Genomic DNA, 26,244 nt, shown 5'->3' on the forward strand with positions numbered 1-26,244 from the left:
TGAGCTGTTGTATTTCAACAAATGCCTGTTCAGGGGAGTCTAATGTGTTGTTCTTTTTTTCAGACAATAATGCTAGGCCGCATACATATTGTTCCTGGAGTAGACTACGAGGGGAGCTAGCTTGTGTTGTCGGGGCTGTCCAGCCCTCTTGATGGACAATATGCTGGATAAAGAAGTGGATGACTCCAAAGTGGAATAGAATACAACTTTATTGTCCATGGGTTAGAAGGGAAATGTATCTCCTCCTTTCTCAACCCAAGTTGACACAGAGTCAGCAGCAGTGCAGTGTCCGTTGAGGGAGAGCCATTATGGGGGTTAAGGGCACAACACCAGGAGATTGTACAATGGTACTGTTGGCATTGTTAGCAGAAAACAGGATCCCACATCATAGCGAATGGAAAAATGTCTATCTTCATGGTCAATCTTCGTGTAAATAAACAAATATTTTGTAGACAATCATAGTACCAATAATTGCTTCTAATACACCAGACGTATATGTCCTTGAACTAATTACTTTAAAATCTCACACAGAATACAATTTATAAGGATAATTTACTTTGAGTATTAATGTGAAAGATTGTGATATTGTGAAAGACTAATCTACTATTCTCACATTAACAACAAATGAGAAAGTTGAAATGATACTCCACACCTTTGAACTTGAGATGGGTTAAATGGAATAGTACATGAAATTTGGACTCACATGTAGTCTGATATGAAATGAACTCCTGCGGAATTAAGTATTTCTTGCAGTACAATGATATACACCAAATGTACATTTTGTCTTGGGAAAAGGTTGTGAAGCATTACAGTATTTATTCTCAGCATCTCGAGCAAATGCGAATAGACTGTATTTTTCAGTGATTGACACTGTGAGATAAAAGCTGTCAGTATTTCAACCATATAAAATATGCTCAAAAACATATATTTTCCTGCACCCCCACTATAAAAGATGGCGCCGACAGAGATGATCACCTCGCTTCGAGTCCTTAGGAAACTACCAGTATTGTGTTTTTGTATGTATTATTGCTTACATTGTAACCCCAGGATATCTTAAGTCTTATTACAAACAGCCGGGAATAACTATTGGTTATAAGAGCAACGTCAACTTACCAACATTACGACCAGGAATACGACTTTCCCGAAGCGGATCCTCTGTTTCGACAACCACCCAGGACAATGGATCTAATCCCAGTAGCCAACCCAAGACAATGGCGCCGCAGAAGGGGCAGATGGAGCAGATGGAGCAGCCTCCTGGTCAGGCTCCGTAGACGTGCACATTGCCCACCGCTCCCTAGCATACTACTCGTCAATGTCCAGTCTCTTGACAACAAGGTAGACGAAATTCGAGCAACGGTTGCCTTCCAAAGCGACATCAGAGATTGTAACATTCTCTGTTTCACGGAAACATAGCTCTCTTGGGATATGCTGTCGGAATCGTTTCAGCCACCGGGGTTCTCCATGCATCGTGCCAACAGAGATAACACCTCTCTAGGAAGAGGGAGGGCAGGCGGGGGGTGTAACAACTCATGGTGTAATCATAACAACAGACAGGAATTCAAGTTCTTCTGCTCACCCGGCCTCGAATTCCTCACAATCAAATGCCGGCCATATTACCTTCTAAGAGAATTCTCGTAATTTATCATCACAGCTGTGTACATTCCCCCTAAAGCAGACACCAAGATGGCCCTAAAGTAACTTCACTGGACTCTATGTAAACTGGAAACCATATATCCTGAGGCTGCATTTATCGTAGCTGGAGATTTTAAGAAAGCAAATTTGAGAACAAGGCTACATAAATTATACCAGCATATTGATTTCACTACGCACGGGGGGTAATACACTAGACCACTGCTACTCTAACTTCCGCAATGCATACAAAGCCCTTCCCCACCCTCCCTTCGGCAAATCCAACCATGACTCCATCTTGCTCCTACCGTCTTATAGGCAGAAACTCAAACAGGATGTACCAGTGACTAGAACCATTCAACGCTGGTCTGACCAATTGGAATCCACGCTTCAAGATTGTTTTCATCATGCGGACTGGGATATGTTCCCGGTCAGCCTCAGAGAATAACATTGACCTATACGCTGACTCGGTGAGTGAATTTATAAGGAAGTGCATTGGAGATGTTGTACCCACTGTGACTATTAAAACATACCCTAACCAGAAACCGTGGATGGATGGCGGCATTCGTGCAAACTGAAAGCGTGAACCACCGCATTCAACCATGGAAAGAGGTCTGAGAATATGGCTGAATATTGAATGTAGTTATTCCCTCTGCAAGGCAATCAAACAAGCAAAATGCCGGTACAGGGACAAAGTGGAGTTGCAATTCAACAGCTCAGACACAAGACATATTTTTTTTTTTTATTATTATTATTATTATTATTATTTATTTTTTTAACCTTTATTTTACTAGGCAAGTCAGTTAAGAACAAATTCTTATTTTCAATGACGGCCTAGGAACAGTGGGTTAACTGCCTGTTCAAGGGCAGAACGACAGATTTTGTACCTTGTCAGCTCGGGGATTTGAACTTGCAACCTTTCGGCAGGGTCTACAGGAAATCATGGACTACAAAAAGAGAACCAGCCACATCACGGACACCTTCCGTGCCCGCTTTGAGGATAATACAGTGCCACTGTCGCGGCCGGCTAACAAAAACTGCGCATCCCACCCCCCCTCTCCGTCTCCGTCACCAACGTGAGTAAAACATTTAAACATGTTAACCCTCGCAAGGCTGCTGGCCCAGACGGCATACCTAGCTGCGTCCTCAGAGCATGCACAGACCAGCTGGCTGGTGTGTTTACGGACATATTCAATCACTCCCTATCCCAGTCTGCTGTCCCCACATACTTCAAGATGGCCACCATTGTTCCTGTACACAAGAAGGCAAAGATAACTGAACTAAATTACTATTGCCCCGTAGCACTCACTTCTGTCATTATTAAGTGCTTTGAGAGACTAGTCAAGGATCATATCACCTCCACCTTACCAGCCACCCTAGACCCACTTCAATTTGCATCCTGCCCTAACAGGTCCACAGACGATGCAATCGCCATCACACTGCACACTGCCCTATTCCATCTGGACAAGAAGAATACCTATGTAAGAATTCTGTTCATTGACTACAGCTCAGCATTCAACACCATACTACCCTCCAAGCTCATCATCAAGCTGGAGGCCCTGGGCCTCAAACCCGCCCTGTGAAATTGGGTCCTGGACTTTCTGACGGGCCGCCCCCAGGTGGTGAGGGTAGGAAACAACATCTCCACCCAGTTGATCCTCAACACTGAGGCCCCACAAGGGTGAGTTCTCAGCCCTCTCCTGTACTCCCTGTTCACCCACAACTGGTGGCCATGCACGCCTCTGACTCAATCATCAAGTTTGCAGACGACACTACAGTGGTAGGCTTGATTACCAACAACGACGAGTCAGACTACAGGGAGGAGGTGAGGGCACTCGGAGTGTGGTGTCAGGAAAACAACCTCTCACTCAATGTCAACAAAACAAAGGAGTTGATTGTGGACTTCAGGAAACAGCAGAGGGAGCACCCCCCTATCCACATCGAATGGACAGCAGTGGAGAAGGTGGAAAGTTTTAAGTTCCTTGGCGTATACATCAACGACAAACTGAAATGGTCCACCCACACAGAACTCAGGAGGCTGAAGAAATTTGGCTTTTCACCCAAAACCCTGACTAACTTCTACAGTTCCACAATAGAGAGCATCCTGTCGGTCACAGCCTGATACAGCAACTGCTCCGCCCTCAACCGCAAGGCTCTCCAGAGGGTGGTCCGGGTCTGCATAACGGGAGGGCAAACTACCTGCCCTCCATGACACCTACAGCACCCGATGTCGCAGAAAGGCCAAAAAGATCATCAAGGACAACAACCACTCGAACCACTGCCTGTTCACAGCGCTATCATCCAGAAGGCGAGGTCAGTACAAGTGCATCAAAGCTGGGACCGAGAGACTGAAAAACAGCTTCTATCTCATGGCCATCAGACTGTTAAACAGCCACCACTAACTCAGAGAGGCTGCTGCCTACATGGAGACCCAAACACTGGCCACTTTAACAAATGGATCACTTGTTACTTTAAACAATGGCACTTTAATAAATGGATCACTAGTCACTTTAAAACAATGCCACTTTAAATAATACCACTTTAATAATGTTTACATATCTTACATTACTCATTTCATATGTATATACTGTATTTTATACCATCTAGTTGCATCTTGCCTATGCCACTCGGACATCGCTCATCCATATATTTATATGTACATATTTTAATTCCCCCCTTTTAGATTTGTGTGTATTAGGTATTTGTTGGGGAATTGTTGTTAGATATTTCTGCGCTGTCGGAACCAGAAGCACAAGCATTTCGCCACACTCGCATTAAAATCTGCTACCCATGTGTATGTGACCAATACAATTTGATCTGAATTTTATTTTATTTGAACATGGAACTCACCTGGTTGACATTATAAAACACTCACCTGGTTGACAACATAAAACACTCACCTGGTTGACAACATAAAACACTCACCTGGTTGACAACATGCATGGATCTTCTTCAGCAGCTGAACACATTTCTCTTCCTTCCAGTCATGGAGGATTCTGGCCAAGATGTACAGATCAGCTGGAGGGATGTCTCCACCAAAGAAGTCTCCTACAAAACAACATCATTCATTTATACAGACTGATCATCTGAGGTGTTGAGGTTAGGAGGGTTAACGATGCTCACCCTCCTGAAACACAATGGTATCGTCCTGTTCAGAGAAGTGCTGTCTGGCTGTCTGGATGACTGTAGGAAGGTCCAGCACAGTGACAGAGGAGGAGGGGTAGGCCTTGGACAGCTCCCTGGCCAGAGCCCCCGAACAACCTGCAACAGGCCAACAACACCACCACACAATATCACCACCACCGCACAATATCACCACCACCACCACACATTATCATCACCACACAATATCACCACCACACAATATCACCACCACCACACAATATCACCACCACCACACAATATCACCATCACCACACAATATCACCATCACCACACAATATCACCACCACCACACAATATCACCACCACACAATATCACCACCACCACCACGCAATATCACCACCACAACACAATATCACCACCACCACACAATATCACCACCACCACCACACAATATCACCACCACCACCACACAATATCACCACCACCACACAATATCCCCACCACCACACAATATCCCCAACACCACACAATATCCCCAACACCACACAATATCACCACCACCACACAATATCACCACCACACAATATCACCACCACCACCCAATATCACCAGCACAACACAATATCACCACCACCACACAATATCACCAGCACCACCCAATATCACCAGCACAACACAATATCACCACCACCACACAATATCAGCACCACACAATATCACCACCACCACCCAATATCACCACCACCACCCAATAGCACCAGCACCACACAATATCACCACCACCACACAATATCACCACCACCACACAATATCACCACAACAACACAATATCATCACCACACAATATCACCACCACCACACAATATCACCACCACCACACAATATCACCACCACCACACAATATCACCACCACCACACAATATCACCACCACCACCCAATATCACCACCCAATATTTTTTATTTTATTTTTTATTTCACCTTTATTTAACCAGGTAGGCTAGTTGAGAACAAGTTCTCATTTGCAACTGCGACCTGGCCAAGATAAAGCATAGCAGTGTGAGCATACAACAAAGAGTTACACATGGAGTAAACAATTAACAAGTCAATAACACAGTAGAAAACAAAGGGGGGGTCTATATACAATGTGTGCAAAAGGCATGAGGAGGTAGGCAAATAATTACAATTTTGCAGATTAACACTGGAGTGATAAATGATCAGATGGTCATGTACAGGTAGAGATATTGGTGTGCAGAAGAAAAGAAAAGTAAATAAATAAAAACAGTATGGGGATGAGGTAGGTGAAAAGGGTGGGCTATTTACCAATAGACTATGTACAGCTGCAGCGATCGGTTAGCTGCTCAGATAGCTGATGTTTGAAGTTGGTGAGGGAGATAAAAGTCTCCAACTTCAGCGATTTTTGCAATTCGTTCCAGTCACAGGCAGCAGAGTACTGGAACGAAAGGCGGCCAAATGAGGTGTTGGCTTTAGGGATGATCAGTGAGATACACCTGCTGGAGCGCGTGCTACGGATGGGTGTTGCCATCATGACCAGTGAGCTGAGATAAGGCGGAGCTTTACCTAGCATAGACTTGTAGATGACCTGGAGCCAGTGGGTCTGGCGACGAATATGTAGCGAGGGCCAGCCGACTAGAGCATACAAGTCGCAGTGGTGGGTGGTATAAGGTGCTTTAGTGACAAAACGGATGGCACTGTGATAGACTCCGTATCACATTGGGTGAGGCAGGTTTCCGGAAGGTATAAACAAATTAAAAGTCAAAAGAGATAGAAAGTAAATATGGGTCCGGTGGGCGTTTGGGATGCGGCGATTGATGCGGTTAGCAGGCCTGTGCTAACAAGCTAACAGTTTGTAGGCCCGGGCTAGACAAGGTAGCAGTTAGCGGACCGGAGCTGGACAAGCTAGCAGTTAGCAGGCCGAATTAGCAAGCAGGGAGATAGCGAGGGCTAGAGAGTTAGCCTTTGGGGGACGTCGCGATGGGGTGAGTCTGTTTATTCCTCTTCATGCGGTGACATCGATAGACCGGTCGTGGGCCCGGGTATTGTAGCTCAGGAGTATGCTACGGTGGTAGCGCAGGCCGGGCTAGCTTCAAGCTAAGTGGGTGGAAACGCTAGCCAGGGGTAATCATCCGGGGTTGCGGTTTAGCTAGATAGCTAGTTGTGAAGATCCAGCGTATTTGGAAGCTTAGGTTTAGCTAAATGTTTTTAAAGGGATAGCTATGTAAAAAAACGAAAAATAAACGAAAAATAAACGAAATATACAGGGACACGACACGACAGGACGACTTACTGCTACGCCATCATCTATCACCACCACCACCCAATATCACCACCACCACCCAATATCACCAGCACAACACAATATCACCACCACACAATATCACCACCACCACACAATATCACCACCACCACACAATATCACCACCACACAATATCACCAACACCACCCAATATCACCAGCACAACACAATATCACCACCACCACACAATATCACCAGCACCACCCAATATCACCAGCACAACATAATATCACCACCACCACACAATATCAGCACCACACAATATCACCACCACCACCACCCAATATCACCACCACCACCCAATAGCACCAGCACCACACAATATCACCACCACCACACAATATCACCACCACACAATATCACCACCACCACACAATATCACCACCACCACACAATATCACCACCACCACACAATATCACCACCACCACCCAATATCACCACCACCACCCAATATCACCACCACCACCCAATATCACCAGCACAACACAATATCACCACCACCCAATATCACCACCACCCAATATCACCACCACCACCCAATATCACCAGCACAACACAATATCACCAGCACAACACAATATCACCACCACCACACAATATCACCACCACACAATATCACCACCAGCACACAATATCACCACCACACAATATCACCACCACCACCCAATATCACCAGCACAACACAATATCACCACCACACAATATCACCACCACCACACAATATCACCACCACCACACAATATCACCACCACACAATATCACCACCACACAATATCACCACCACCACACAATATCACCATCACCACACAATATCACCATCACCACACAATATCACCACCACCACACAATATCACCACCACACAATATCACCACCACCACCACGCAATATCACCACCACAACACAATATCACCACCACCACACAATATCACCACCACCACACAATATCACCACCACCACCACCACACAATATCACCACCACCACACAATATCCCCACCACCACACAATATCCCCAACACCACACAATATCACCACCACACAATATCACCACCACCACACAATATCACCACCACCACACAATATCACCACCACCACACAATATCACCACCACCACCCAATATCACCAGCACAACACAATATCACCACCACCACACAATATCACCAGCACCACCCAATATCACCAACACAACACAATATCACCACCACCACACAATATCAGCACCACACAATATCACCACCACCACCCAATATCACCACCACCCAATAGCACCAGCACCACACAATATCACCACCACCACACAATATCACCACCACCACACAATATCACCACAACAACACAATATCACCACCACACAATATCACTACCACCACACAATATCACCACCACCACACAATATCACCACCACCACACAATATCACCACCACACAATATCACCACCACCACCACGCAATATCACCACCACAACACAATATCACCACCACCACACAATATCACCACCACCACACAATATCACCACCACCACCACACAATATCACCACCACCACACAATATCCCCACCACCACACAATATCCCCAACACCACACAATATCACCACCACACAATATCACCACCACCACACAATATCACCACCACCACACAATATCACCACCACCACACAATATCACCACCACCACCCAATATCACCAGCACAACACAATATCACCACCACCACACAATATCACCAGCACCACCCAATATCACCAACACAACACAATATCACCACCACCACACAATATCAGCACCACACAATATCACCACCACCACCCAATATCACCACCACCCAATAGCACCAGCACCACACAATATCACCACCACCACACAATATCACCACCACCACACAATATCACCACAACAACACAATATCACCACCACACAATATCACTACCACCACACAATATCACCACCACCACACAATATCACCACCACCACACAATATCACCACCACACAATATCACCACCACCACACAATATCACCACCACCAGCCAATATCACCACCACCACCCAATATCACCAGCACAACACAATATCACCACCACACAATATCACCACCACCACACAATATCACCACCACCACACAATATCACCACCACACAATATCACCAACACCACCCAATATCACCAGCACAACACAATATCACCACCACCACACAATATCACCAGCACCACCCAATATCACCAGCACAACACAATATCACCACCACCACACAATATCAGCACCACACAATATCACCACCACCACCCAATATCACCACCACCACCCAATAGCACCAGCACCACACAATATCACCACCACCACACAATATCACCACAACAACACAATATCACCACCACACAATATCACCACCACCACACAATATCACCACCACCACACAATATCACCACCACCACACAATATCACCACCACCACACAATATCACCACCACCACCCAATATCACCACCACCACCCAATATCACCACCACCACCCAATATCACCAGCACAACACAATATCACCACCACCACACAATATCACCACCACACAATATCACCACCACACAATATCACCACCACCACCCAATATCACCATCACAACACAATATCACCAGCACAACACAATATCACCACCACCACACAATATCACCACCACACAATATCACCACCAGCACACAATATCACCACCACACAATATCACCACCACCACACAATATCACCACCACCACCCAATATCACCAGCACAACACAATATCACCACCACACAATATCACCACCACCACACAATATCACCACCACCGCCCAATATCACCAGCACAACACAATATCACCACCACACAATAGCACCACCACCACACATTATCACCACCACACATTATCACCACCACAACGCAATATCAGTATGACAACTGAATATCACCATGACAACTAACAGGTCAAACATATTACTATCATTATGTTTTTTTTATTATGTAATTTTGTTTTGTTGTGAGTGCTGCATAAAGCTTATAGATTATAATAACCTTCCATTATAAATGGAAAATAATCAATTTACCTTCACCAAGGGTCAGGTTCAGGTTTAGGTTCAGGGTTAGGGTCAGGGTTAGGGTCAGGTTCAGGGTTGGGGTCAGGTTCAGGGTTAGGGTTATGGTTGGGGTTAGGGTTAGGTTCAGAGTTAGGGTCAGGGTTTAGGGTCAGGGCCAGGGTGAGGTTCAGGGTTAGGGTCAGGGTTGGGGTTAGGGTTGGGGTCGGTGTTGGGGTCAGGGTTAGGTTCAGGGTCAGGGTTAGGGTCAGGTTAGGGGTCAGGTTCAGGGTTAGGGTTAGGGTTATGGGGTTAGGGTCAGGGTTATGGGGTTAGTGTCATGGGGTTAGGGTCAGGGTTAGGGTTATGGGGTTAGGGTCATGGGGTTAGGGCCAGGGTCGGGGTTGTGGTCAGGGTTAGGGTTGGGGTCGGTGTTGGGGTCAGGGTTAGGTTCAGGGTCAGGGTGTTAGGGTTATGTTCAGGGTCAGGTGGGTTAGGGTCAGGGTTATGGTTAGAGTTATGGGGTTAGGGTTAGGTTCAGGGTTAGGGTCAGGGTTAGGTCAGTTAGGTTCAGGGTTAGGGTCAGGGTTAGGTGGGTTAGGGTCAGGGTTATGGGGTTAGGGTTATGGGGTTAGGGTTAGGATTATGGGGTTAGGGTTAGGGTCAGGGTTTGGGTTAGGGTCAGGGTTATGGGGTTAGTGTTAGGGTTATGGGGTTAGGGTCAGGGATTGGGTTAGGGTTATGGGGTTAGTGTTAGGGTTAGGGTTAGTGTTAGGGTGAGGGTTAGGGTTATGGGGTTAGGGTTAGGGTTTGGGTTAGGGTTAGGGTTATGGGGTTAGGGTTAGTGTTAGGGTGAGGGTTAGGGTTATGGGGTTAGGGTTAGGGTTTGGGTTAGGGTTATGGGGTTAGGTTAGGGTTATGGAGTTAGGGTTTGGGTTAGTGTTAGGGTTATGGGGTTAGGGTTAGGGTCAGGATTTGGGTTAGGGTCAGGGTTATGGGGTTAGTGTTAGGGTTATGGGGTTAGGGTTAGGGTCGGGGTTAGGGTTATGGGGTTAGGGTTAGGTTCATGGCTAGGTTCAGCGTCAGGGTCAGGGTCAGGGTCAGGGTCAGGGTTAGGTTCAGGTTCAGGTTCAGGTCTAGGTTCAGGGTCAGGGTTTGGTTTAGGGCCACCTACCTCCAAGGTCCACCATGGTCTTAAAGCAGGAGAGGTTGAAGGCTGTGACGATGTCGTGTCCATCCAGGATCCATGTTGAGTTCATCAGACCCATAAACTTCAGCATCTCCTCCTCTGACCTGAAACAGCAGACAGCTGCCTTCACAAAACCCCACAAGGTACTGATGGACTGCAAGAATATCCTCTTTACCAGGGGTTTGAGCTGCTCCCCTCAGGGTGACATTACAGGGTACCGGGGGACAAAAAAAATAGGCCAAACAATCCTTTGTCCCAGTAGCAGTAAAGCTCCTGAATGGTTAAACTACCAGGAGGACCAAGGTTCTGACCTACAGCTAACATTGTAGTTAAACTACCAGGAGGACCACTGTTCTGGACTACAGCTAACATTGTAGTTAAACTACCAGGAGGACCAGTGTTCTGTACTACAGCTAACATTGTAGTTAAACTACCAGGAGGACCAGTGTTCTGGCCTCCAGCTAACATTGTAGTTAAACTACCAGGAGGACCAGTGTTCTGACCTACAGCTAACATTGTAGTTAAACTACCAGGAGGACCAGTGTTCTGGCCTACAGCTAACATTGTAGTTAAACTACCAGGATGACCAGTGTTCTGTACTACAGCTAACATTGTAGTTAAACTACCAGGAGGACCAGTGGTCTGGCCTCCAGCTAACATTGTAGTTAAACTATCAGGAGGACCAGTGTTCTGGCCTCCAGCTAACATTGTAGTTAAACTACCAGGAGGACCAGTGTTCTGTACTACAGCTAACATTGTAGTTAAACTACCAGGAGGACCAGTGTTCTGGCCTCCAGCTAACATTGTAGTTAAACTACCAGGAGGACCAGTGTTCTGACCTACAGCTAACATTGTGGTTAATCTACCAGGAGGACCAGTGTTTTGGACTACAGCTAACATTGTAGTTAAACTACCAGGAGGACCAGTGTTCTGTACTACAGCTAACATTGTAGTTAAACTATCAGGAGGACCAGTGTTCTGGCCTCCAGCTAACATTGTAGTTAAACTACCAGAAGGACCAGTGTTCTGGCCTCCAGCTAACATTGTAGTTAAACTACCAGGAGGACCAGTGTTCAGACCTACAGCTAACATTGTAGTTCAACTACCAGGAGGACCAGTGTTCTGGACTACAGCTAACATTGTAGTTAAACTACCAGGAGGACCAGTGTTCTGTACTACAGCTAACATTGTAGTTAAACTACCAGGAGGACGAGTGTTCTGGCATCCAGCTAACATTGTAGTTAAACTACCAGGAGGACCAGTGTTCTGACCTACAGCTAACATTGTAGTTAAACTACCAGGAGGACCAGTGTTCTGGCCTACAGCTAACATTGTAGTTAAACTACCAGGATGACCAGTGTTCTGTACTACAGCTAACATTGTAGTTAAACTACCAGGAGGACCAGTGGTCTGGCCTCCAGCTAACATTGTAGTTAAACTATCAGGAGGACCAGTGTTCTGGCCTCCAGCTAACATTGTAGTTAAACTACCAGGAGGACCAGTGTTCTGGCCTCCAGCTAACATTGTAGTTAAACTACCAGGAGGACCAGTGTTCAGACCTACAGCTAACATTGTAGTTCAACTACCAGGAGGACCAGTGTTCTGGACTACAGCTAACATTGTAGTTAAACTATCAGGAGGACCAGTGTTCTGGCCTCCAGCTAACATTGTAGTTAAACTACCAGGAGGACCACTGTTCTGGACTACAGCTAACATTGTAGTTAAACTACCAGGAGGACCAGTATTCTGTACTACAGCTAACATTGTAGTTAAACTACCAGGAGGACCAGTGTTCTGGCCTCCAGCTAACATTGTAGTTAAACTACCAGGAGGACCAGTGTTCTGGCCTCCAGCTAACATTGTAGTTAAACTACCAGGAGGACCAGTGTTCTGGCCTACAGCTAACATTGTAGTTAAACTACCAGGATGACCAGTGTTCTGTACTACAGCTAACATTGTAGTTAAACTACCAGGAGGACCAGTGGTCTGGCCTCCAGCTAACATTGTAGTTAAACTATCAGGAGGACCAGTGTTCTGGCCTCCAGCTAACATTGTAGTTAAACTACCAGGAGGACCAGTGTTCTGTACTACAGCTAACATTGTAGTTAAACTACCAGGAGGACCAGTGTTCTGGCCTCCAGCTAACATTGTAGTTAAACTACCAGGAGGACCAGTGTTCTGACCTACAGCTAACATTGTGGTTAATCTACCAGGAGGACCAGTGTTTTGGACTACAGCTAACATTGTAGTTAAACTACCAGGAGGACCAGTGTTCTGTACTACAGCTAACATTGTAGTTAAACTACCAGGAGGACCAGTGTTCTGGCCTCCAGCTAACATTGTAGTTAAACTACCAGGAGGACCAGTGTTCTGACCTACAGCTAACATTGTGGTTAATCTACCAGGAGGACCAGTGTTTTGGACTACAGCTAACATTGTAGTTAAACTACCAGGAGGACCAGTGGTCTGGCCTCCAGCTAACATTGTAGTTAAACTATCAGGAGGACCAGTGTTCTGGACTACAGCTAACATTGTAGTTAAACTACCAGGAGGACCAGTGGTCTGGCCTCCAGCTAACATTGTAGTTAAACTACCAGGAGGACCAGTGTTCTAGACTACAGCTACCATTGTAGTTAAACTACCAGGAGGACCAGTGTTCTGGCCTACAGCTAACATTGTAGTTAAACTACCAGGAGGACCATTGGTCTGGCCTCCAGCTAACATTCTAGTTAAACTACCAGGAGGACCAGTGTTCTGGCCTCCAGCTAACATTGTAGTTAAACTACCAGGAGGACCAGTGGTCTGGACTACAGCTAAAGCTTCCATTGTGTGTTATGTCTGAAACCACAATTATCTTCTACTGTAGATATATATATACACTGTCTCTGACTGAGGCTCAGTCTGGAACCATAATGATCCTCTACTATAGATCTATATATACACTGTCTCTGACTGAGGCCCTGTCTGGAACCATAATGATCCTATATTATAGATCTATATATACACTGTCTCTGACTGAGGCCCTGTCTGGAACCATAATGATCTTATATTATAGATCTATAGATACTGTCTCTGACTGAGGCCCTGTCTGGAACCATAATGATCCTCTACTATAGATCTATATAGATACTGTCTCTGACTGAGGCCCTGTCTGGAACCATAATGATCCTATACTATAGATCTATAGATACTGTCTCTGACTGAGGCCCTGTCTGGAACCATAATGATCCTCTACTATAGATCTATATAGATACTGTCTCTGACTGAGGCCCTGTCTGGAACCATAATGATCCTATACTATAGATCTATAGATACTGTCTCTGACTGAGGCCCTGTCTGGAACCATAATGATCCTCTACTATAGATCTATATATACACTGTCTCTGACTGAGGCCCTGTCTGGAACCATAATGATCCTCTACTATAGATCTATAGATACTGTCTCTGACTGAGGCCCTGTCTGGAACCATAATGATCCTCTACTATAGATCTATATATACACTGTCTCTGACTGAGGCCCTGTCTGGAACCATAATGATCCTCTACTATAGATCTATATATACACTGTCTCTGACTGAGGCCCTGTCTGGAACCATAATGATCCTCTACTATATATCTATAGATACTGTCTCTGACTGAGGCCCTGTCTGGAACCATAATGATCCTATACTATAGATCTATAGATACTGTCTCTGACTGAGGCCCTGTCTGGAACCATAATGATCCTCTACTATAGATCCATATATACACTGTCTCTGACTGAGGCCCAGTCTGGAACCATAATGATCCTCTCCTATAGATCTATAGATACACTGTCTCTGACTGAGGCCCTGTCTGGAACCATAATGATCCTCTCCTATAGATCTATATATACACTGTCTCTGACTGAGGCCCTGTCTGGAACCATAATGATCCTCTACTATAGATCTATATAGATACTGTCTATACTTGCATGGTTTTTCCTTCCTGTTTGGCCCTGTCCGGGGGTGTCCTCGGATGGGGCCACAGTGTCTCCTGACCCCTCCTGTCTCAGCCTCCAGTATTTATGCTGCAGTAGTTTATGTGTCGGGGGGCTGGGGTCAGTTTGTTATATCTGGAGTACTTCTCCTGTCCTATTCGGTGTCCTGTGTGAATCTAAGTGTGCGTTCTCTAATTCTCTCCTTCTCTCTTTCTTTCTCTCTCTCGGAGGACCTGAGCCCTAGGACCATGCCCCAGGACTACCTGACATGATGACTCCTTGCTGTCCCCAGTCCACCTGGCCATGCTGCTGTTCCAGTTTCAACTGACCTGAGCCCTAGGACCATGCCCCAGGACTACCTGACATGATGACTCCTTGCTGTCCCCAGTCTACCTGGCCATGCTGCTGCTCCAGTTTCAACTTCCACCTGACTGTGCTGCTGCTCTAGTTTCAACTGTTCTGCCTTATTATTATTCGACCATGCTGGTCATTTATGAACATTGAACATCTTGGCCATGTTCTGTTATAATCTCCACCCGGCACAGCCAGAAGAGGACTGGCCACCCCACATAGCCTGGTTCCTCTCTAGGTTTCTTCCTAGGTATTGGCCTTTCTAGGGAGTTTTTCCTAGCCACCGTGCTTCTACACCTGCATTGCTTGCTGTTTGGGGTTTTAGGCTGGGTTTCTGTACAGCACTTTGAGATATCAGCTGATGTACGAAGGGCTATATAAATAAATTTGATTTGATTTGATTTGATTTACAATGCTACTATTCTCACTAGAACCTGTTGCAATATATAATACATGTTTCCAAATGTAATTATAATTAATGCAAACTATTCAATTATTTATTGAGGGGGAAAACTGAATTCATAATATTCTATTGTATTATGTGCTAATGTTTATGTCCAGTGAATGAATGTTGAATCTCCTTCTATCTGTAACACAGAATGAACTGGCAGTGAGGGAGACTTTCAGAGCACAGAACCCTCAGATAAAACCCCTAAACCCTTCAAGGTAAATTGTTAACCCTAACCCCAAATCCCTCAAGGTAAATTGTTAACCCCAACCCTAAACCCCTCAAGGCAAATTGTTAACCCCAACCCCAAATCCCTCAAGGCAAATTGTTAACCCAACCCTAAACCCCTCAAGGCAAATTGTTAACCCTAAGCCCAACCCTAAACCCCTGAAGGCAAATTGTTAACCCAACCCTAAACCCCTCAAGGCAAATTGTTAACCCGAAACCCAACCCTAAACCCCTCAAGGCAAATTGTTAACCCTAAGCCCAACCCCCAACCCCTCAAGGCAAATTGTTAACCCTAAGCCCAACCCCAAACCCCTCACGGCAAATTGTTAACCCTTACCCTTACCCCAACCCCAAACCCCTCACGACAAATTGTTAACCCTTACCCTTACCCCAACCCTAAACCCCCCAAGGCAAAATGTTCAATGGAGCTTTAGCTGATTTAAAGCACAAAAAGGAGATGAATGTCTTGGCCTCCCATCCTAAACCTAACCCATACTAACCCTAACCCAACCTAACTCTAACCCATACTAACTCTAACCCATAGTAACTCTAACCCATCCAAACCCTAACCCATACTAACTCTAACCCATCCAAACCCTCACCCATCCAAACCCTAACCCATACTAACTCTAACCCAACCTAACTCCAACCCATACTAACTAACCCAACCTAACCCATCCCAACCCATACTAACCCTAACCCATACTAACCCTAACCCAACCTAACTCTAACCCATACTAACCTAACCTAACCCAACCTAACCTTAACCCATCCTAACCCATACTAACTCTAACCCATCCTAACCGTAACCCATTCCAGCCCATACTAACTCTAACCCATACTAACTAACCCAACCTAACCTTAACCCATCCTAACCCATACTAACTCTAACCCATCCGAACCTTAACCCATCCCAGCCCATACTAACCCATACTAACTCTAACCCAACCTAACCCTAACCCATCCCAGCCCATACTAACCCTAACCCATACTAACTCTAACCCAACCTAACCTTAACCCATCCCAACCCATACTAACTCTAACCCATACTAACTCTAACCCAACCTAACCCTACCTAACCCTAACCCATCCAAACCCTAACCCATCCTAACCCATACTAACTTTAACCCATCCTAACCTTAAACCATCCCAACCCAAACTAACCCTAACCCAACCTAACCCTAACCCATCCAAAGCCTAACCCATACTAACTGTAACCCATACTAACCCTAACCCATTCAAACCCTAACCCATACTAACTCTAACCCATCCTAACCCATCCCATCCCATCCCAACCCATCCAAACCCTAACCCATACTAACTCTAACCCATCCAAACCCTAACCCATACTAACCCTAACCCATTCTAACCCTAACCCATCCTAACCTTAACCCATCCTAACCTTAACCCATCCTAACCCAACCTTCTGGTCAGTCTCCGTAGACGGGCACATCGTGCACCGCTCCTGAGTATACTACTCGCCAATGTCCAGTCTCTTGACAACAAGGTAGATGAAATTCTAGCAAGGGCTGCCTTCCAGAGACATCAGAGATTGTAACATTCTTTGTTTCACGGAAACATGGTTCACTCGGGATACGTCATCAGAGTCGGTACAGCCACCTGGTTTCTTCACACATCGCGCCGACAGAAACAAACATCTCTCTGGTAAGAAGAAGGGCGGGGGTGCATGCCTTATGATTAATGAGACGTGGTGTGATCATAACAACATACAGGAACTCAAGTCCTTTTGTTCACCTGACCTAGAATTCAAGTCCTTTTGTTCACCTGACCTAGAATTCAAGTCCTTTTGTTCACCTGACCTAGAATTCCTTACCATGGTCTGTTCAACAATGGTCCTACCAATCGGATTCCACGCTTCAAGATTGCGTCAAACACGTGGACTGGGATATGTTCCGCATAGCGTCGAACAATAACATTGATGAATACGCTGATTCGGTGAGCGAGTTTATTAGCAAGTGCATCGGTGATGTTGTACCCACAGCGTCTATTAAAACATTCCACAACCAGAAACTGTGGATTGATGGCAGCATTCGCGCAAAACTGAAAGCGTGAACCACTGCTTTTAGTCAGGGCAAGGTGACCGGAAACATGACCGAATACAAACAGTGTAGCTATTCCCTCCGCAAGGCAATCAAACAAGCTAAGGTTCAATATAGAGACAAAGTAGAGTCACAATTCAACGGCTCAGACACGAGAGGTATCTACAGGGTCTACAGTCAATCACGGACTACAAAAGGAAAACCAGCCACGTCGCGGACCACTATGTCTTGCTCCCAGACAAACTGAACAACTTCGTTGCTCGCTTTGAGGACAATACAGTGCCACTGACACGGCCCGCTACCAAAACCTGCGGGCTCTCCTTCACTGCAGCCAACGTGAGTAAAACATTTAAACGTGTTAATCCTCGCAGAGCTGCCGGCCCAGACTGCATCCCCAGCCGCATCGTCAGAGCATGACCATCTGGCTGGTGTGTTTATGGACATATTCAATCAATCCTTATCCCAGTCTGCTGTTCCCACATGCTTCAAGAGGGCCACCATTGTTCCTGTTCCCAAGGAAGCAAAGGTAACTGAGCTAAATGACTATTGCCCTGTAGCACTCACTTCTGTCATCATGAAGTGCTTTGAGAGACTAGTCAAGGACCATATCACCTCCACCCTACCTGACACACTAGACCCACTCCAATTTGCTTACCGCTCCAATAGGTCCACAGATGACGCAATAAAATCACACTGCACACTGCCCCAACCCATCTGGACAAGATGGATAGATAGATACCTATGTACGAATGCTGTTCATCGACTACAGCTCAGCATTTAACACCATAGTACCCTCCAGACTCGTAATCAAGCATGAGACCCTGGGTCTCGACCCCGCCCTGTGTAACTGGGTCCTGGACTTCCTGACAGGCCGCCCCAGGTGGTGAGGGTAGAAAACAACATCTCCACCCCGCTGATCCTCAACACTGGGGCCCCACAAGGGTGCGTTCTCAGCCCTCTCCTGTACTCCCTGTTCACCCGCGTGGCCATGCACGCCTCCAGCACAAGCATTTCGCTACACTCGCATTAACATCTGCTAACCATGTGTATGTGACAAATAAAATGTCATTTGATTTGATAACCCTAACCCATACTAACTCTAACCCAACCTAACCCATACTAGGATATATTTGAAGTTATATAATTCCTCTACTTCCTTGATAAAGATGATACAGTCCACCTACCTGTAGATGGTTTGGAAGATGTCTTCAGGTGAGATGCCAAATGTTTTTTCATTTTGGTTCTTCCCCTCTCTGTAAAACATCAAACACAATGACCGTCAGCTGAGAAGCATATGAAAACATAACCCTGCTTAACTGATGCAATGTAACGGTTTATGTGAGGTAGATGAACATGAAATTCTTCTCTTATAACATAACCCAGATAAACTGTTGTAATGTAATGGTTTATGTGAGGTAGATGAACATGACATTAGTATTCAGTTGGGAGTGCATCTTCATTCAGCATCTGGTGTTGTATTGTTGTTTAGCCACCTGACAGCGTGCACCATGTTGTTCCACAGAGGGTAGATGGTCTGTGATTGGTAGATGATCATGTCATGAAGAGACTTGGCGCTGCCCTTGGCCAGGTAGAGGTTGGCCACATCAGTACCGCTGTAACAGGCTAGAACCAAGAGAAAAGTAAAAACATTACTGCTATAACATACTGAACTAAGATAACATTACTGCTTGAACACTCTAGAACCAAGAGAACATTACTGCTGTAACACTCTAGAACCAATAGAACATTACTGCTGTAACACTCTAGAACCAAGAGAACATTACTGCTGTAACATGCTAGAACTAAAAGAACACTACTGCTGTAACACTCTAGAACCAAGAAAACATTACTGCTGTAACACTCTAGAACCAAGAGAACATTACTGCTGTAATATGCTAGAACTAAAAGGACAGTACTGCTGTAATAATCTAGAACCAAGACAACAGTACTGCTGTAACACCCTAGAACCAAGAGAACAGTACTGCTGTAACATGCTAGAACCAAAATAACTGTACTGCTGTAACACAATAACCAAAATAACAGTACATTACTGTAGTAACACTCTAGAACCAAGAGAACAGTACTGTGGTAACTATAACCAAGATAGCAGTACTGCTGTAACAAGCTAGAATCAAGAGAACAGTACTACTGTAACATGCAAGAACCAAGAGAACAGTACTGCTGTTACATGCTAGAACCAAGATAACGTTACTGCTGTAACATGCTAGAACTAAAATAACAGTACTGCTGTAACACTAGAACCAAGACAAAAGTACTGAACCAAAAGAACCAAGAGAACAGGAACACAAAATAACCAAAAGTAAAGTAACTGTAATTTTTTAGAACCAAGAGAAAAGTACTACTGTAACACGATGGAACCATGAGAACAGTACTGCTGTAACACACTAGAAACAAGAGAACAGAAACAAGCAAGAACTAAGAGAACAGAACTGCTGTAATAATCTAGAACAAATAGAACAGTACTGCTGTAACACTAGAACAAAGACGAAAATACTACAGAGAGTACAAAGAGTACAGTAGTGCTGTAAAACTAGAACCATGAGAACTGTACTGCTGTAACAGTCTAGAACCAGGACATCTGTACTGCTATAACAGTCTAGAACCAGGACAACTGTACTGCTGTAACAGTCTAGAACCAGGACATCTGTACTGCTATAACAGTCTAGAACCAGGACAACTGTACTGCTGTAACACTAGAACCAAGAGAACTGTACTGCTGTAACAGTCTAGAACCAGGACAACTGTACTGCTGTAACACTAGAACCAAGAGAACTGTACATTACTGCTGTAATGTTAAACCAAGAGAACTGTACTGCTGTAACACTAGAACCAAGAGAACATTACTGCTGTAACACGCAAGAACCAAGATAACTGTACTGCTGTAACACTAGAACCGAGAGAACTGTACTGCTGTAACACTAGAACCAAGAGAACATTACTGCTGTAACACTAGAACCAAGAGAACTGTACTGCTGTAACACTAGAACCAAGAGAACTGTACAGTACTGCTGTAATGTTAAACCAAGAGAACAGTACTGCTGTAACACTCTAGTACCAAGAAAACAGTTCTGCTGGAACACAATAACCAAAACAACAGTACATTACTGCTGAAACAAGATAAAACCAAGAGAACAGTACTGTTTTAACATTCTAAAACAAAGTGAAAAGTACTGTTGTAACACTAGAACCAGGATAACAGTACATTACTGCTGAAACAAGATAAAACCAAGAAAACAGTTATGCTGTAACACAATAACCAAAATTACAGTACATTACTGCTGAAACAAGATAAAACCAAGAAAACAGTTCTGCTGTAACACAATAACCAAAACAACAGTACATTACTGCTGAAACAAGATAAAACCAAGAGAACAGTACTGTTTTAACATTCTAAAACAAAGTGGAAAGTACTGTTGTAACACTAGAACCAGGATAACAGTACAATACTGCTGTAGCATTAGAACCAAGAGAACATAACTTCTGGAACACTAAAACCAAGAGAACAGTACTGTTTTAACATTCTAAAACAAAGTGAAAAGTGCTGTTGTAACACTAGAACCAGGATAACAGTACAATACTGCTGTAGCACTAGAACCAAGAGAACATAACTTCTGGAACACTAGAACCAAGAGAACAGTACTGTTTTAACATTCTAAAACAAAGTGAAAAGTGCTGTTGTAACACTAGAACCAGGATAACAGTACAATACTGCTGTAGCACTAGAACCAAGAGAACATAACTTCTGGAACACTAGAACCAAGAGAACAGAACTGCTGTAACACAATAACCAAAATAACAGTACAATACTGCTGTAACAAGATAAAACCAAGACAACAGTACTGTTTTAACATTCTAAAACAAAGTGGTTTAACACTAGAACAAATGGATCAGTACTGCTGTAACACTAGAACAAAGAGAACAGAACTGCTGTAAAAGTAGAACCAAAAGAACAGCAGTGCTGTAACACTAGATGGTGTTCCAAGATGGCGTAGCAGTAAGTCGTCCTGTCGTGTCGTGTCCCTGTATATTTCGTTTATTTTTCAGTTTTTACATATTTTTCATTTTTTACATAGCTATCCCTTTAAAAACATTTTGCTAAACCTAAGCTTCCAAATACTCTCCTGCTACCCGCCTCACCCAATGTAGCTATTTTTCCTAAAGTATTTATATTTACTTCGGAACCCCTCAACTGAAGCTAGCCAGCTAACCACCAGCTATGCTAGCGGTCTTCAGCTAACCGGTCATCAGCTAACCTGTAGTTCGGAAAGCTCTCGCCAGTTCGAACAACGCGACTCTAACCAGAGCATAACGGACCTATTTATTTTTCATCCCCGGATTCATCCCCGGATTCCCACCGCAAACGGAAAATTTTTCTGCTGGATTTTTCAGCTGGATCTTCACAACTAGCTATCTAGCTAAACCGCAACCCCGGATGATTACCCCTGGCTAGCGTTTCCACCCACTTAGCTTGAAGCTAGCCCGGCCTGCGCTACCACCGTAGCATACTCCTGAGCTACAATACCCGGGCCCACGACCGGTCTATCGATGTCACCGCATGAAGAGGAATAAACAGACTCACCCCATCGCGACGTCCCCCAAAGGCTAACTCTCTAGCCCTCGCTATCTCTCTGCTTGCTAATTCGGCCTGCTAACTGCTAGCTTGTCCAGCTCCAGTCCGCTAACTGCTACCTTGTCTAGCCCGGGCCTACAAACTGTTAGCTTGTTAGCACAGGCCTGCTAACCGCCTGAATCGCCGCGTCCCAAACGCTCACCGGACCCATATTTACTTTCTATCTCTTTTGACTTTTAATTTGTTTATACCTTCCGGAAACCTGCCTCACCCAATGTGATACGGAATCGCTATTATTTTTTTAATTTTTTAGAACACACTCAAGAACCTCCAGAAGCTAACCAGCTAACTAGCTACAAGCTATTTAGTCATTGTTAGTTTTTTTTTACCTGGATAACACTCGCCAGTCCAGCTTCCCTGCCCCATCCACCGCTGCCCCCTGGACACTGATCTCTTGGCTACATAGCTGATGCACGCTGGACTGTCCATTAATCACGGTACTCCATTCTGCTTGTTTGTTTTATCTGTTGGCCCCGTTGCCTAGTCTACGCCATTTTACCTGCTGTTGTTGTGCTAGCTGATTAGCTGTTGTCTCACCTACTGTTTTAGCTAGCTTTCCCAATTCAACACCTGTGATTACTGTATGCCTCGCTGTATGTCTCTCTCAAATGTCAATATGCCTTGTATACTGTTGTTCAGGTTAGTTATCATTGTTTTAGTTCACAATGGAGCCCCTAGTTCCACTCTTCATACCCCTGATAACTCCTTTGTCCCACCTCCCACACATGCGGTGACCTCACCCATTACTACCAGCATGTCCAGAGATACAACCTCTCTCATCATCACCCAGTGCCTGGGCTTACCTCCGCTGTACCCGCACCCCACCATACCCCTGTCTGCGCATTATGCCCTGAATATATTCTACCATGCCCAGAAACCTGCTCCTCTTATTCTCTGTCCCCAACGCTCTAGGCGACCAGTTTTGATAGCCTTTAGCCGCACCCTCATACTACTCCTTCTCTGTTCCGCGGGTGATGTGGAGGTAAACCCAGGCCCTGCATGTCCCCAGGCACCCTCATTTGTTGACTTCTGTGATCGAAAAAGCCTTGGTTTCATGCATGTCAACATCGGAAGCTATGTTCCTCCCTAAGTTTGTCTTACTCACTGCTTTAGCACACTTTGCTAACCCTGATGTCCTTGCTGTGTCTGAATCCTGGCTCAGGAAGGCCACCAAAAATTCAGAGATTTCCATACCCAACTATAACATCTTCCGTCAAGATAGAACTGCCAAAGGGGGAGGAGTTGCAGTTTACTGCAGAGATAGCCTGCAAAGTAATGTCATACTTTCCAGGTCCATACCCAAACAGTTCGAACTACTAATTTTGAAAATGACTCTCTCCAGAAATAAGTCTCTCACGGTTGCCGCCTGCTACCGACCCCCCTCAGCTCCCAGCTGTGCCCTGGACACCATTTGTGAATTGATCGCCCCCCATCTAGCTTCAGAGTTTGTTCTGTTAGGTGACCTAAACTGGGATATGCTTAACACCCCGCCAGTCCTACAATCTAAGCTAGATGCCCTCAATCTCACACAAATCATCAAGGAACCCACCAGGTACAACCCTAACTCTGTAAACAAGGGCACCCTCATAGACGTCATCCTGACCAACTGGCCCTCCAAATACACCTCCGCTGTCTTCAACCAGGATCTCAGCAATCACTGCCTCATTGCCTGTATCCGCTACGGAGCCGCAGTCAAACGACCACCCCTCATCACTGTCAAACGTTCCCTAAAACACTTCTGTGAGCAGGCCTTTTTAATCGACCTGGCCCGGGTATCCTGGAAGGACATTGACCTCATCCCGTCAGTTGAGGATGCCTGGTCATTCTTTAAAAGTAACTTCCTCACCATTTTAGATAAGCATGCTCCGTTCAAAAAATGCAGAACTAAGAACAGACACAGCCCTTGGTTCACCCCAGACCTGACTGCCCTCGACCAGCACAAAAACATCCTGTGGCGGACTGCAATAGCATCGAATAGTCCCTGTGATATGCAACTGTTCAGGGAAGTCCGGAACCAATACACGCAGTCAGTCAGGAAAGCTAAGGCCAGCTTCTTCAGGCAGAAGTTTGCATCCTGTAGCTCCAACTCCAAAAAGTTCTGGGACACTGTGAAGTCCATGGAGAACAAGAGCACCTCCTCCCAGCTGCCCACTGCACTGAGGCTAGGTAACACGGTCACCACTGATAAATCCATGATTATCGAAAACTTCAATAAGCATTTCTCAACGGCTGGCCATGCCTTCCGCCTGGCTACTTCAACCTCGGCCAACAGCACCGCCCCCCCCGCAGCTCCTCGCCCAAGCCTCTCCAGGTTCTCCTTTACCCAAATCCAGATAGCAGATGTTCTGAAAGAGCTGCAAAACCTGGACCCGTACAAATCAGCTGGGCTTGACAATCTGGACCCTCTATTTCTGAAACTTTCTGCCACCATTGTCGCAACCCCTATTACCAGCCTGTTCAACCTCTCTTTCATATCGTCTGAGATCCCCAAGGATTGGAAAGCTGCCGCAGTCATCCCCCTCTTCAAAGGGGGAGACACCCTGGACCCAAACTGTTACAGACCTATATCCATCCTGCCCTGCCTATCTAAGGTCTTCGAAAGCCAAGTCAACAAACAGGTCACTGACCATCTCGAATCCCACCGTACCTTCTCCGCTGTGCAATCTGGTTTCCGAGCCGGTCATGGGTGCACCTCAGCCACACTCAAGGTACTAAACGATATCATAACCGCCATCGATAAAAGACAGTACTGTGCAGCCGTCTTCATCGACCTTGCCAAGGCTTTCGACTCTGTCAATCACCATATTCTTATCGGCAGACTCAGTAGCCTCGGTTTTTCAGATGACTGCCTTGCCTGGTTCACCAATTACTTTGCAGACAGAGTTCAGTGTGTCAAATCGGAGGGCATGCTGTCCGGTCCTCTGGCAGTCTCTATGGGGGTGCCACAGGGTTCAATTCTCGGGTCGACTCTTTTCTCTGTGTATATCAATGATGTTGCTCTTGCTGCGGGCGATTCCCTGATCCACCTCTACGCAGACGACACCATTCTATATACTTTCGGCCCGTCTTTGGACACTGTGCTATCTAACCTCCAAACAAGCTTCAATGCCATACAACACTCCTTCCGTGGCCTCCAACTGCTCTTAAACGCTAGTAAAACCAAATGCATGCTTTTCAACCGGTCGCTGCCTGCACCCGCATGCCCGACTAGCATCACCACCCTGGATGGTTCTGACCTAGAATATGTGGACGTCTATAAGTACCTAGGTGTCTG

The 26,244-nt window shown here is 45.4% G+C and overlaps 1 protein-coding gene across 3 annotated transcripts in view; it reads right to left on the bottom strand.

Annotated features, from left to right (window-relative positions):
* The window catches only part of asmt2 (acetylserotonin O-methyltransferase 2), a 75,861-nt gene that overhangs the window by 17,812 nt on the left and 31,805 nt on the right, over positions 1–26,244 (bottom strand). For all 3 annotated transcript variants that reach the window (XM_031787610.1, XM_031787611.1, XM_031787612.1), the window contains exons 4-8: positions 19,813–19,942; positions 19,504–19,572; positions 11,260–11,378; positions 4,753–4,890; positions 4,555–4,677 (exon numbers count right to left, since the gene is read on the bottom strand). In XM_031787610.1, the coding sequence (XP_031643470.1) occupies positions 4,555–4,677; positions 4,753–4,890; positions 11,260–11,378; positions 19,504–19,572; positions 19,813–19,942 (579 nt within the window). The remainder of the gene's footprint in view (positions 1–4,554; positions 4,678–4,752; positions 4,891–11,259; positions 11,379–19,503; positions 19,573–19,812; positions 19,943–26,244) is intronic.

This window comes from Oncorhynchus kisutch, linkage group LG14 (genome assembly GCF_002021735.2).
Source record: "Oncorhynchus kisutch isolate 150728-3 linkage group LG14, Okis_V2, whole genome shotgun sequence".
Classification (NCBI taxonomy): Eukaryota; Metazoa; Chordata; class Actinopteri; order Salmoniformes; family Salmonidae; genus Oncorhynchus; species Oncorhynchus kisutch.